Source organism: Bombus flavifrons, chromosome 1 (genome assembly GCF_040668555.2).
Source record: "Bombus flavifrons isolate JBK064 chromosome 1, iyBomFlav1_principal, whole genome shotgun sequence".
In the NCBI taxonomy this organism is placed as follows: Eukaryota; Metazoa; Arthropoda; class Insecta; order Hymenoptera; family Apidae; genus Bombus; species Bombus flavifrons.
Window position 1 is genome coordinate 15,104,788 of NC_138442.1, and position 15,702 is coordinate 15,120,489.

A 15,702-nucleotide genomic window follows, 5' to 3' on the forward strand; every position below is an offset into this window, starting at 1 on the left:
AACGGAAGTCATCTAACTCTCGATTCTTGAAGCGTAAATCGTTCGCTTATCCTAAATTTTACCAAGGGATTAATCCTTAGTGTCTTCTAGATATAAGAATTTACCCCCAAATTTATTTATATGCCCTTGTATAACCTATAACAGTTCCTAAAATGAAGAAATTTCTTCAAAGTAAGGTAAATCATCGTAACTAATATATCGATTCTATTTCGTTCCAGGAGAGAAGCCGTATAAGTGCAGCTGGGAGGGTTGCGAGTGGCGATTCGCACGTTCCGACGAGCTGACGCGCCACTATCGCAAGCACACTGGCGCGAAACCGTTCAAGTGTCGGCATTGCGACCGATGCTTCTCTCGCAGTGATCATCTAGCCCTCCATATGAAGAGACACGTGTAATCGATCGTCATAGAGAACGGTCCTCAACGCGCGGAACAGTCCAGGACCGGCAGACGAAGCTCCTTCCTTCCCGAGGATTCCCGAGGCCGTCGAGCAACACGGCCTCCACGTGATTGCGTTTTTTCCACAGATACCTGACGATTCACATCGAACTCGATCACCGACGATCGACCGCTACGATGGCCCTCAATTTGGCCACGATTTTCGTCGGAGTAATACGATCGCAAGATATTCTGCGGGCTTTGATACTGTCTATAAGAGGGAATCGATGATGAGCGAGACGATCGGTGAAGAACGGCCACTTCTGGTGGCGATTATCCATTAGAACGGACAACAATCGATCGACGAACGATAAACGATCGGTTTTGAACCGTGTCGTTGAGATTATAGGTTCAAGACACTTCGTATGTTGACGATTGCAATTGGAAATCGCAATCGGAAAAACAGGTAGACGCGCGTTCCTCTGTTCTTCGAGGCAATTCGTTTAGACTAAAAGGCGAGGAGTAGAGACAGGAAGAAGGTCTGATGATATTTACTACGCGAGAAACGCTTGCACTAGAGACAGCAGGTGGGTCGACAACGATCAGATGCGGATTAGACTGGTATTGTTGATGCGATTAGACGGAGCCACCGGGGCGAGCAGCTGGAAGACAACGCGCTACGAGTCTCGTCCCGGGAAGTTAATCACTGCCAATTCATTAAATTGTAAGATCGGCGCGTGTACCGTCGGAGATATAGCCTACGCGAATGGCTGCTTCGGAGTCAGAGGAAGTTAATCGAACGAACGAAATTGTCCGGCGACAGCGGTGTACAGCTCGTGTGTGAACCCTTGTAAGCCGTCTGCCTTCCGTAAAACGGTCGAATTCCAGAAACCGAAACTTTAACTAACGCAAAAAAGAGAAAGAAGAAAAGATAATTAAGATAAAATAAAATAGCAAAAGAAAAATGATAAAAGAAACCTGATAAAAGGATGAAACGTAGCGCACACAGTTTGAGAAACACCGATCTGACGATGTTTCAAAGGCGTCGCGTTTAGATTTGAACGAAAGTCAAGGAAACCCGGTTCGCGAGGACAATAATACGCTGTCTGTCGGTGCCAAAACGTTATTTCCTTTCTCTTTCATTTATCCTCTTCTTTCTTACACGTATACACAGAGAAAACCATATATATTACACGTATACACGCGTACTATGCTTCTCCCTCTTATATCCCAATGAATGGGGGCCACGGGAAAAGCAGTTGGTGGGTGGGAAACGTGCACGACGCTTTTGAGCTTCGATCCTTCGACGGGTGGCAATAATCGAAATTGTATTCGCGACCCGGTGGAACGCGGAACCGTGTCACACGGAGGTGTATTGTAAGGGGGCGGCGGATGAGGGCACGAAGCGAGAGGACGAACCGTAATTGAATACGTGATTTCGGCCAGTTTCGACGGAGGCAAAGTTTACCCGCACCGTGCGCTAATCCCAAATTTACAGTGCGAATTATATCGCGAGGCGCCTCCATTCGACCGGTGATCCGGTCCGCCGCCCTTTCGTCCTTTTACCATAGCCTCGTTTCCACCGGGAGCTTGTGCGAATGATACCGATATATACGATAGACGAGAGAAAAAAAAAAGAACACTAGAATGATCCTATTCAACGATAGATTCGACCGTTTTACTTATCGAGAATATTCACGAGTGATTTTTAAGGAAGAAAGAATCGCGTACAACCCTGGAACACCGGTTCGAGGGTACTTTTTTCCTTAAAAAAGAATTCGACCGAATGGGGCTTCTTTCGTAGTGGCGCGCGTCCTATGGTTTTTAACGAAAATAAGTGGAGAAAAAAAAGTATATACGGAATCTGACTTTGTACTTTTGTACGATTGCTTTCTAGGTAACGTTCTCTTGTTTTGTTTCACGCGTAACCGCGCGACGTATGGACGGGGGTGGCGACGTGTCCCGGCGCGGCGGGCAAGATTCTTGTCGGAGGCTCAACAGAAATAAATGATATATATATATTTTTTAATATTCTCGTCTTACTCACCGAAACAATATATTGTTATACATAAGGGATTATACAAAGTATAAACGGGCAACATTCCGCACAAAGCTCTAGAACCGTTTCCACGCGTCAGACTCACCCGCCGAGCACGCCACCCCCTATCGTACGCACGCAAAACCCGGATGGCAGACGGCGCTCGCAGTTCACCTCGACTATGCGTGTCCCGGGAACACTATGATCTTCCGGTCGATATGCAACGTTGTCTCGCTAATCATCGATTTCCGTGCGGACAAACGGGATCGAAATCACGTAGGGAGATGACAGTGGAGGGGAATATAAATGGAAACGCAAAAAGGAGGAACGAGAGAAAAGAGGGGAAAGAGAAACTAGAGAAACGTTACGCAAAATGAAAGAAAAGAAAAACGTTGACGAGGGGTAACGCAAATTAGTTACTTGAAATAAAAATGTGAATTGTATCCGTGGACTGAACGAACGAAGGATCGCAGATCGCTCATCGAACGAATGGTGAACAAAATAGAGTAGTAAACACGATTAAGAAAGAAATTAAAAAAGAAAATAGAGTAATAATGTAAAACGATTAAATATGAATGGAGTAAGAGAAACAGAACGTGAGGGCAAAGAGTTTACCGCTTAAGAAGACTAATCTTACCTGAAAGCGTGGAACGGCGCAAAGAGCGGCCGAGCTGGCGGGCGAAACGAAGATTTAAAGGGAAAGAATAAAAAAAAAGAAACTAAATTTTAAATGTTCAGTGGCCAAATAAATTAACTGATAACGCACGTAGAACGTAACGATACCGTACCTACCAAGTAAGCCTGACTGATATGAGAGCGTCGACGCGGTTCGCGCGCGTGTGGTTGCGTATGTATGTGTGCGCGTTATTCGATGTCTGTGGCACCTGTGTATTTCTTCTTTTCTCTATAATATTTTTTTCCTTCTTTCTTTGCGTCAATTTGCGTGAGTGTGTCAAGGAGGTGTGTACGCTTGAGTGATCACATTTCTTTTTCCCCGCGAGAATGTGTTCCAAAAACGATTTCGGGGGTTGTAGAAAGGTATAAGGTGTGACGAGGATTTTCAAAAAAAAAAAAAAAACGAACATGCATAGGGAAAGAGAGTGAGAAAGAGCGAGAGAAAGACACAAACGAATCCAACACAGGGAGAAAGCATAAAAAAAGTAAAGAGAAGAAAAGGTAGAGTATGCGTGTGATAGAGAAAGTGTGAGAAAAAGAGTGTGAGAGCAGAACACTAAGTTTGTATATTGTGCAATTTTTGTCAGTGTTTCATTATTTGTTACCATGTTCACGGATAATTATAAATAAAGTAAATATATATATGCAGCATTTACAAGGACTTAGGATAAACGAAGATAAACGAGAAGCCAGATGTCTTTTTGATAGCCATATACTGCGAGGTATCGCGTGGCGCCCCGATACAGAGGACGCCCCGACCGCTCTTTTTTCTCGATACACATTTTTTCTTTTTCCTTTGTCTCTGATAGGGCGAGAGTGGCGAGAACGAGGATACGAAAAACGGTGCTCGTCGCTCGGTCACGACGCTCCTCTCGTTACATACACGAACCCGTCGTCCGGATCGTTCGCAACCCCCCAACGATCAAACGAGCCCGCGTTTCGCTCGATCCTCTCGCTCCTCGAGATCGGAAAATCTCGAAACGACTCGTACCATCTTCTCTCTTCGCGGGCTCTCCGCTTCGTGTATCTAGCGCGACTGAGAAGCTTTCTCGACCTGCGACCGACGGCGACTATAACTACGAGGAGTAGAGGAAAAAGATGGGGTAGGAGACGGAACGATCGAGTCGTAATGATCGGACCTCGCGATCGCGACGAGCGTTTCGCGCGTTTCCATCCCGGCGACCAACGAAACACTGTAGATATAAATACACGTACATTAATATAATACGTAACGAAGGATCGCACGCGAATGAAAAGATCCGCGTTTGTTTCAAACTCGAGCAATGCGAAGCAAGCGTGTAATGGATGAAAAGGGTCGATATAGAGAAGATTAGGAAAGACAGATGATACAGGTGTAATTAAAAGAGAGAAACGATAAGTCGAGCGAGTGAAGATAAGGCGAGAGAAAGCGGGCACCTTAAGAAAACTAATAAATGGTAGTTAGAAGTTTAGATAGATGGATAGCTAGAACGTTAGATAGACACCTTAGATAGGCAGATAAATAGTTCGACGAAGAGAGGAAAGGCGGAACGAAAAAGAAAGAATGAAAAATCGGGGTGAATTGGGGACGGGTGGGAGGGGGGATTTAAAAGAGTTATTATATATAAATGAATAAAAAAAAGTCTATAAATATAGATAGGTGGATATACATAGATAGAGATGTAAGTACCTAAGAGAAACTCTAAGGAATCTTTTAGAAGATACTGTATCGTTGTACGAGGTACAATAGATGGACATAAGTGTTTTATGATACTTGCGTACAATAAGGTCGAGACGAAGCGTGAGGAATATAGTGTATAAGAAGATGGTGAAAACGGTGAAGAAAAAAGAAATATTCCAACGAGCATGGGCACGAAGAGCGTACATGAATACCGAGCAGTTTACGAAAAGAAAGAAGAATAGGGAAGAAAGGGGAAGAAAGGCAGACAGATGCGGCACGATTCGTAATTGTCTTAATTGAGGTCTGAAATATTTTCAGTCATGTTGTATATTAATTCTGTGAATTGCAGGATTTTACGTGAAAGCGAGGAAGACCGTGAGTGACAGAGAGCCGGCGTGAATGGATGAGTGTCGGGGGAGAAAGCGTTCGAATGAAAATGGAAGGTAGAAAAGAGAAACGACGTGAGAAACAGACGCGACCGAAGGACGTAAGGGATAAAAAAGGAACAGCACGAACAAAATGGGATAAGATCTATTTTAGGAAGAAACAGGCGAGGACTCTTCGTTTAAATTCAATTCGACGCGTTCGATTTTTACCGTTCGTGTCGTCGAACAGGTATCGTAAAAGAGGAGAAGAGAAAAAACGGGAAGAATACGATGAAAAATAGGGCATGTGTAAAATTCAATACACTAAGAAACGAACTGATTAAAGAACTAACGTTATTTTTAGGAAATTACAGCTTTAGAAGAGATTTAAGTAAATAGCGAGGGGAAAGGTGGTTAGGCTAAGTGCTAAGGGTAATTTAGTTTCGCGTGTTGAAGCTTTTCTGTGTGAGTATAGAAGCGAAAGAGCGGGAGAGAGAGCGAGAGAAAGAGAGATAGAGAAGGGAAAGCACGAGGGACAAAAGTTGCGAGAAAGAAGAAGAGAAAGTGTTGAAAGAAGAAAGATGAATTGAAACTAAGCAGAGAAATGTGGGAGGGATCGAAGCATGCTTATGAGAGGGTGGGGAAGAGAGATACCTATATTTTAAAAAAGTGACCTTTGGCATTTAAAGACTTGTAAAAATCATGCAACGAGTTAATTGAAACAAAGAACAATATCAAAGAAAACAAAGAAAAATATCACAGGGGGCGCAGCGTATTAAGGGGCGTCCGTCCTTCTCCGCGTCTCTAATTTCATCTCACACGAATATGCACCCATACATTAAGATATCACACACGTACGAACTAATACAAACGTAAGCACATCTGCAAGGAGAATATATCCTAAGAATCAGCCAAAGTTCAACGCGAACAAGGCGATCGGATAAACGTTTATCTCTTCGTATACCGACAGAAAAACGACAAGACGCGGTTCATGACACACTAATAGCGACACGAGTCTCTCGATACCACCGATAACACACGGTGCACACGGATGAAAAAAAGGTAAAACAGAAAACGCAAATTTACACATGCACATACCAGAAAACACAAACACACACGCTCATGGGAATATTGGGAAAGGAAAGAATAACATCGTTGTCTACCCATTACACGTTATGTACGTACGCGTGTCTCGAGCTCGATGCGACACAAGTGCGGGAAAAAACAGAAGGGTAAAGAAGGACGGAAAAGGAACGCGGAAAGGGATAACATACCAACAAGAGTTCTTGGCGGAAAAAAAAAGGCGAGAGCAAAGAAATTCGGTTACAACGCATAGGGTATATGAGAGGGAAAATATGGGATGGTAGAGAGGCGAACAAGGCATTCCGATAAAAAAAAATCGCTTTTCACGAGGTACACGAGAACCGACGAATCACAGGAAAGTCGGGCTGCCTCCAGGCCTAACTGAAAAGGAACCGAACGATTTCGGTCATGACTCTATCTTCGAGGTACTCGCCGCGAGAACGAATCGCCTCTCGTCCATTGGGACGCGATTCCCCTGGAACAGCCTGGTTGTTTAATCTCCAACGAGCCGTGGAAAAAAATAGAAAAGAATAAAACTACAGAATGGAAAAGGAAAAAAAAAAGAAACAGGTAGCGGCTCGACGGTTGTTCCCTAAGGGGTAGAAGAAGGTGTGTCTCGTGGCGCGAGCCAGAAATTGACTTCGAAAATGGAAAACAGTCACTGCATAGTCACTATCGTCATCCAACACAATTCATGGTAGGGTATAATAGTATTTTTAGGGATTTTATACAGACATGCGACCGAGCTCTATGTTTTAATCACGATTAACTGTCGATCATTGACGTTTCTTCTTGTACGTAAAACGAACACGGTGTTTCTAGATGTATTAATAATTGCATTATACATTGCAGTGAAGAGTGAAAGGCGAACGCTTGAACGAATAAATATATCTTACGTGAAATTGTGCGATTCTATTGTGACGAAAGGGGATCGAGCGAAAGACCGAGAATTTTCGTGCGAGCGAGTATAATTTTTTTCTGGAATTCTGTACCTCGTTGTGTATACATCTCTATTTGTATAATTGTGAATATTAACATATTAGGATAATGTGATTTATTACGTGTGATCCTGCGCGTAAAAAGACGTGGAGAAACTTTAAGCGAGTATTTTGTATTACGACAAAGCGGAACGCAAACTAAAGATACAAAAAAAAGAGGAGAAAAAAATGCGAAACTAATGCGTGCGATAGAGAGGCAGAGGGCAAGTAAATCGAAGACAGATAGAGAGAACTGGATTAAGAGAATAAAGGGTCTTGTAATCGCAGCTTTTTTTGCCGCTGGGGAATATAATTGTAATAAACGAAGAATGCGCTTGCGCAGCCGTCGCTCCTTTCTCTCAGCGTTATTTCTTCCTCTTTGTCTTCTTCTTCTTCTTCTTCTTCATCTTCTTCTATTAACGCTGTGTTGTGTACTAATTCTTCGTTCCCTCACCGAGGTGACAGATAATCCCGGAACCACGAAATTATTCTACAGATCGCTAAGTACTGAAAGAATATAAAAAAAATTTCGCTGTGCGATATTAAAATATAACATTTTGCAATGGATATCCAAGGATATTCGAAATATCGAAATATTTCGTCAACCCGAGCTCTTTCGAACGAAAACAGGCAGTAGTCTGGCTCTATATCAGCTCGTTCCGGAGGCTATCGATCACCTCGTTGAGAAAACATCCCTCGACACCGCTCTTCTTGAGGCTGTCCAGCGAAGTTTGATGCAGGGATACGTCAAGCCACCCCCAAGGCCCGTGAAAACATCCGCTCTTGTATTTCATGGGCTGCCGTATAAACAACGCATACGAGCGTGCACCAAAGCACGCTACGATTTGAGCAGGCTGCGTGTGGACGCTCGGGAGAACGTATAGATGCGCGTGTTTCGATCGAAGCGCGATTAAACGCGCTACACGATTTTTAAATTTAGGCGGGATCGACGAGTATAGAGGTCGGCCAGAAAGGAGTCTCGTCGTTCGAACAGTCTCGACGATCGTTCGAGGATTAAACACCGAGCGAGTTGTATTGTATACGATTATTAAGAATCTATCCTACGATGACTCGTTAAAAGAAAGATAAAATAAAAGAATACAGAATATAAAAAGAAAAAGAAGGAAAAACGAGCGAGAGTAATGCAGAGAAAAACAGAAAAATACAAAAAAAAGAAAAGGAAAAGAAAATTTAGATAAACAAATATAACGGACTAAAATAGTAAGAAAACCAAGTAAGACGAGGAAAATAAAAGGAAAAAAACAGAAAACATCCTTCCAAAGTACCGGGACTAATTTACACGCCACGACTTCCAATAGTCGAGAGCTTCGCGCTGACTTGAAAAACTCTCGAAGGCTCGACTCGTCTTGTACAACGGAATTAGCGAGTACTCGTGTAACGAGACTAGTAGGTGATCACATGTGATATTTGTATTGGTTATTATTATATATAAATATATTATATATATTATAAATATAAATGTAAATGTATAATTAGAGTATTCCGTTAGGATTACCGCTAGTAGTTAGGCGGGAAGGAAGGGAGGAGCGTGAAACGAACGATCGAGAAAAGAAGAAAAAGGGAAAGAAAGCGTACAGGATAACGAACGATGCGCAAAACGTGAAAACAATCTCCTTTCGAGAATCAACGCCTAATTGCTCTTTACGCAGGCCTACTTGCCGATTCTAAAGGAACACTCGAGATTCGACGAGGAAAAAGAGCTGCGACACAAAAACCTCGCGATCGTTCGCGGGAATAACGAACAGAGAGACTCGCCTCGAAACCCTTCGACACGAGATTTTGTAATTTTCCATCACGTCCGACAGCAACTTGAGATTTCGTCGAGAAAAGAATCGAAATTGTGCACCGTGTACCGGATCGTTCGAGAAGGTCACAGAGGAATACCGATCAGTTGCGTCCTACAATCGACTGACATCTACTCGTGTTTCCCTGAAATTCTCCTTTTAAGAGTTACTACTTCTCCGTCGATCCCTGTGTAATAGTATTCATAGAGGTTTGATTTCTTGTCTCCGAAAGATTGTCGAACTTGAATTCTGAATTCAGGTGGTTGGAACAATCCTCGGACTTCTATTGATATCGATGAAATTGTATCTGGAAATGAATTTGAAAATTGCTACTTTTTAGTGTCGTTGTCTGGTAGACATTTACACGCTAAAAGCGTGCTGTCGTAGATGTAAAGGTAGCACTTTTCGTATGATGATTCTGAGTAACCTGGAAGGTTTGAAGCAAACATCTATGGATACTAGAGACCCTATCAAAATGAGAAGCCCCACAGATTGGGTACGAAAACAAGCCACAAAGGACTGGTCGAAAGATAAAACGAGCCAAACTGCTAGCTTGTCCTTTGTGCGTTTAATTCTTTCCTTTCTTCTTCTTCTGCTTCTTCTTATTGTTGGTCTTCTTGGTTCTCTCTGGTCGTTTTTAACTTTGAGATAAAAAAGCAGATACTGTGAAAAAGATGAAATTATTATTCGAACCCTCAATTTCGTAGAAAAACCTTCGATGATTGATCGTTGAGACAAACGAACAGAGAGCTGAGGAGACTCGTGTACGAGAGAAAGATCGCGACTGCGTGCACGTGCGTGAAGAACAAAGATGTACAAAGAAGCTAAAGACCGCGAAGATGTATGGTGTACCGAATGCATGAGTGAACAAAGTGTAATGTCTCGTGGAGGCGACGTGCCGTGAATCGAGGTAGATTATCGAGTCGATGGATTATCGGGTGGGGTAGTGTACGAAAAGCTGAAAATCGAAAGAGAAAAAAGAACGCGATGAATGTACGTGCGAATTGCAAATTCTTAGGAATTACTTCGTGCAGAAATTTTTATGTGAATTATTTAATCTAATCGCAGAGAGCCTTAATTGCTATCCTTATATCATTGATATCGCCGCTATGATTAATATCGTAAGAGCTGTACTACCGCATTGTTCTTGATCTTTTAACGTTACCCTTAATTTTATTCCTTCATCATGTACAAAGGCGAAACCAAGAGCAAACCGCGAGCGAGCTGAACGAGCAAAAAAGTTCCATGAATCGCTAACTTCGGGAGGAACTCGGAGTGCATCGATTCGTAAAACGAGGCACACTATGTAACGCGATCCATATCCATCGATCGCGAAACGAATATTCGTGGATGCGGAGGATGGCTCGACGAGCATCGACGAGATAACGTTCTTCCTGCGTACCTTTGCGATCGGAACCTTTTAACTCGATGTGTGCACGAAATTGCTGCGACGATCGATGGGAAACGCGACAGGGAATCATAGGATGCGTGTCGATCGAGCCGAGAGGGGCTGAGAAAATATTTACGGAAGCGCTTTCAACGCTACCGTTGCCCGGTCGACCAGGACGCAACTTTACTTTTATTATTTTCACAAACCTTCTGGTTTCGTTTCGCGCGCTCTTCGCCCCTTCGGAACTTGTCTAACATACTTTCGTCGATCGTTCTCGATCGCAAACGTATTTTGTTCAATGCGATTCCCATCGATTTATAATTGTTGTCTGCCTAGAGATGATTTTTTGCGTTAACGAACGATTAACGCATGCTTCTTTATTCGGCTAACGGAGCGACCGGGCCGGCCGCGCTTTGTAAATAATTCAATTAATAAACAAATTTCTCATCGTGTGCTTGAGTGAGCTTGCTTTCAACACAGATGTCCTCCTAATGAGATATTAAACCGATTCCTGGTGGTCATTTACGATGAAAGATCGTAAAATGTGATCTTGCGAGGAAAAATGAGCAAGAAAATGTTTAAGAGGAGTATCTTTAATAGAGGCTCGATTTTAGTCGAATTTGTTAACTCTGTTTATCGATCCTATGGTTCATTAGGATCTTAGCGTAATGAGTTGGTCTTGATACGTCTTTGTAGACTCGACTGGCAATATATTTATCGATTTAGTACGATCGTAATTAGTATGAATTAGCGTTTATGCTGGCCCATTCGCTCTCAAATGGTGGCCGTTTCTTTCGTGAATTAAGAAATTAGCTTTTATGTGATAGTCACTATTCGACGGATATAGCAACTGCTTCTTGTGCGGATATTCGTTGCAACGCCGAGGTTGGTCATAGAAAAATTCGGAAGAATGGAGATAATTGAGAGGTAGAGAATTCGTAATTCGACCTATCCTCGTGAAAGTGAAGGGCTGAGAGGAAAAGTGAGAAAATTTTTAATCTGGAATAATTCTGATAAAGAAATCTGTATGCTTCTAAACATCAAAATACAATACTACTAATATTTATAAATGTTTATATTTGGAATGGAATATTGGTATTAATATTTGGAAATTGGTAATAAAATTTTTTACACAAATAAATATCTTATTTCGTCTTCTGTACTTAATTTAGTTTTACACAAATGCAATCAGATCACTCGAGGAAGAACTCGTGCGAGTATTGACCTGTCTGCAAATTCTCACAAATCGTTTCACAGTAAAGGAAGGAAAATAATCTAGTTACTCTGTGAAAGTATCGTGAAGAATATCGATCGATGGTCAACGATAACTGGTCGGCTTGAAGATGCCACTGGTTTTTGTTAGGGGAAGCCGTGACTCGAAATTATCTTCGTCCCTTTTGCACGGGGGTGGACGATGGTCACCTCGGAACAGTTAGTAAAAATTGATAGGAAGAAGGATTGGTGAATGGGAAGGGAACAAGGTATAGAGCGCAAGAGTAGAAATAGAGGAGTGGAAAAATGCTTAGGGCTGATATGATTGGGAAGCTTAAGGGAAGGTGCAAGAGAGTGAATGAGAAAATTGAATGGGTTAGACGTATGCAAAAGGGAGAAGGGAAGTTTTTTCTTTTTTCGAAAGCGTCTTGCGTCTGTACGTGTGCGCGCGCGAGTATGTGTGTTTGTGTTTTTGCGTAATTCCTATGCACGTGTATACTGTGCGCTGCTTGCGGATATATACGTATACATAAATATATAATATAAGTATAAATATACATATACGAAGCGTGCGTGTGCGTGTATGCGAGAAAGAGAGAGAAAGAAGCACTTTATTCCTCTTCATTCTTTTCTTTCCTCTCTTGGTGGCTCTTATTATAAAGAAAAAAAAACACCGTTAGCGTACTTTAAATATCGTTATTTTTTAAGGAGAATTACACGAAGATGAAATAAAAAAAAATGATATTGAAATATATATATATATAAAAATATATATATATTTATTTTCTAAGATATAATATATATCATCTATATATGTATATTAAATTATGATAATGCACAAAAATGTAATTATATGTACATGTATGATAATTAATAATCTTGCTCTACGTTCGGGCGGTGCGGTGGTAAGAAAACGCAAAGCGATTAAGAATAATGAAAAAAAAGAAAGGAAAATGAAAAAGAAAGAGAAGGGTATACTCGACTACGGGCGGGAAGGGGAGGTGAAGGGGAAGCAGGTGAGGTGAGAGGGAGAGAGAAGAACGAGTTGCTTTGCGCGCGTTTATCCGGAGGATAAAAGTGTCTGTTCGAGTTTGACGAACGCAGGGGTGCAGAGAGGAAAAAAGGGCGGGGGGTGGGGGGGCTTGCGGCCGCTGTAACCTCATCTTTCATGAATAGCTTGTATTTCTGCTCAGTGCAAATAAACGTACGTTCCTGTTGAAAAAAATGACAAAAAAATACAAAACACGATCACTTGTCTAGTATTCTTCATCCGACCCCAACAGTATCTCGCGTGGCAGTTCAAATGCTGTGGTTTGATCGGAGCTACCGAATTTTCAGACGATCCAACAAGGTGAGTATCGCGTAGAATACGTAAAATCGATCGTACTTTGAACTCTTTATAGTCAAGGAAGGATGCTTCATAGAGATTGTTGAGAAATTTACGAAGTAACGGAGAACGAAGTTTCAAAGCGCTCGACATCTCTTTACGGGGATCCTAGTGCCTAGACTTACCTTCTTGAAGCCTTAGCTTTATTTCTATCGGATATCTCGTTTGTTCTTATCACGAATAAACTCCACGACTCGTCTTTATCTCAATTTTCCTCTCAGTCGTGAGTCAAGTCAATAATAATCGCTACGATACGAAAAACTATTATAGTTCTTACATAAAAAGCGATATTATAAACCTGAAACGTGATGAACCTTCTGTCCCATGACGAAGGCATCTCGTCGAAAGAGATCAGCGAGCAAACAGCCGATTTTCTCGTTTACGTGCATTCATCAAAGACTCGATGCACTCGTAATATTCATAGCCAACAGGAATAAACGCTTTGACGCGTGTCACAGGAAGGGACAAAAGGACAACGATCAGCCGTTTCGTTGCGTTACATGTCGCACAGGTTGTACGGTTTACTGCACGTTCCTCTCTGAAACTATAACCATCGCCGATGGTCGTCGCAGGAAGAGGGTTCACGGCGTTTTGTCATCATAAAACGTTTTATGGGAAATTATAATGTGCCCTTTCTCTACGGGGGTTCCCAACCAGTGTCCAGATACGAAGCCATTCTCGACGAAATATAAAGAGGGCGTTCGCCGCGTTTTTCATCCAATCGGCCCATAAACGACGTTTTACTATCTCTACACATCCTTATCCATCTTATCTTACCTTATTTTTCTCTCTCTCTCTCTCTCTCTTTCTTATTGGTCCCCTCCCTTCGTTGACCCTGTTCCACGGAATTGCCATTCTAGAGGGCACGGATCGGCTGGCAGCATTCGAATCGTCGTTTCAACGACCATTGCGAAGGAACCACGTCGCTTGGCGTGCTTATCGCGCTTACGTTTTTTCTCGGCTGATTTAATTAAGACCGAATTTAATCGTCCCTTGGACAAACTACCTTCGCAATATTAATTTTCTTCCGTTAATGGTGATTCTGCTATCGAAAGATATCGTCGTGCTTCGTCGAAATTAGTGCAATAACGAGCGTTTCAGATTGAAAATTTAATGTTATGGCTATGATTAAATTTTTATCGTTTCATGTTGTTTATCGAGTTAAACTTTGCGCTGTTAGTACGTTCAAGCACGAGATGCAACGTCGCCAAAAATTAAATTGTATTAGAGTCAAAGGAGGAGCATTTATAGTAACTTAACGCAGTCACGCGATGATTACATACTCTGTCGGTACAGCCGATTTGATGTCACTTACAAACTTCATTCGTATAGATTAGAATGAAATACAGTTGAAAGAACTAATAAGCGAAGAAAGTACAAAGATTATCTTTAGCGTTACGAATCGCGTACAAGCTGTCGACGTTATTTATACACGAGGGGACCGCCAATTAGGCAATTGCGCGCCGCTTAATTGCTTCCGCCCTAATAACCTCCTATATACGTGGGATCCAGAAAAGTGTTTGCGACTGTTGTATGCGTTCTCGAATTGCGTTAAAGCAACTTTCGTATTCGGGCCTGCAAAGAACGATTCACGAATTTCCGCCGACCAAAATTTGGTTTAGCATTCGCTCCAGGGATGAGAGAAGTTTCCTGGGCAACGATACATAGCCGTCTGAGGAGAGACAAAGGGCAATGGGCAATTTCGAAAGCGGAAACCAGTCACTTTGTAACACGGATACTGTGTAATCCTGATGCAAAACGTTCTTCGTTGGAAAATTTACAACTGTTCGCAATCAACGCGAAAGTTCTCTCTCTTCCTCACTCTCTTCCTCTGCTTATTCCTCTGCACGAGGAACAAGAGAAACTCTCGTTACAAATTTTTGCTAAACAGTAATAGATCATTGTATGATCGAATCAGGCAAATCAAATCAGGCTACATGTACATTCAATTTCGAAATTCTATGTGCTGTGTTATTTCTCTTAAGTTGAAATTTATGATTATTTCTTAGGGTAACACAATATCGAACCACTCTGCACCTGTTATAAATCGCTCGAAGGCAGAATACAGTCGAACTAAATGCCTCCAAGCCGTAGAAAAATACGTCGCCGCTATAACACTGTGATCTTTGAAATATCTAACCAAGAATCATTGTTCCCGTTGGGAAGAACCGTAAAACGTAGGTATCCAATTAATCTGTCTGGAGCACGGAAGAGTTGCGATTGCGGCTAATGTTCGGATCGTCCGAAAATTTTCGGCCGGTGAATACGCGGCACGGAACCGGACGCGAGCAGCGAGCTGTAAGAAAAATATAGCCCCTAGACTTGGCAAAGAGGTAAAACCTTTAAACGTTTTCCTTCCTTGAAAGGAGAAGAAATAAGTGCGGCTTGCATCTAGCGAGCCGGATTCGCTTAATCCGAGCTACTTCAGACCAATCCGGAGACCCTGAAACTAAAGAACTACCGCTCAAGAGGATACGGCGAATAACCGAGAATTGGCTAACGGGATAACCCCAGGCTGCTTTCTATCGCTGGACTTCAAACGGGGTTCGGTGATTTCAATGTTGCGAGCTACAATCTCGTTAAAAGAGCTTTCGAAATCTTTAACAGGCATAATTGTTTAAATAATTTATTCAATCCTGCCTGGAGGCATTTTTATCCGTTATGTAACATTTATATATCTTCTATAATTATTTATGGCACATACGTATAAAAGGAAAAGTGACTCTGTGCTTTTA

At 42.1% G+C, this 15,702-nt stretch overlaps 1 protein-coding gene across 3 annotated transcripts in view; it reads left to right on the top strand.

The window, feature by feature from the left end:
* The window catches only part of LOC138178073 (Krueppel-like factor 6), a 275,863-nt gene extending 265,041 nt beyond the window's left edge, over nt 1-10,822 (top strand). For all 3 annotated transcript variants that reach the window (XM_069109536.1, XM_069109553.1, XM_069109546.1), the window contains one exon: nt 219-10,822. In XM_069109536.1, coding sequence (XP_068965637.1) covers nt 219-394 — 176 coding nt within the window. In that variant the 3' untranslated portion in view covers nt 395-10,822. The remainder of the gene's footprint in view (nt 1-218) is intronic.
* The last annotated feature ends 4,880 nt before the right edge of the window (nt 10,823-15,702 follow it).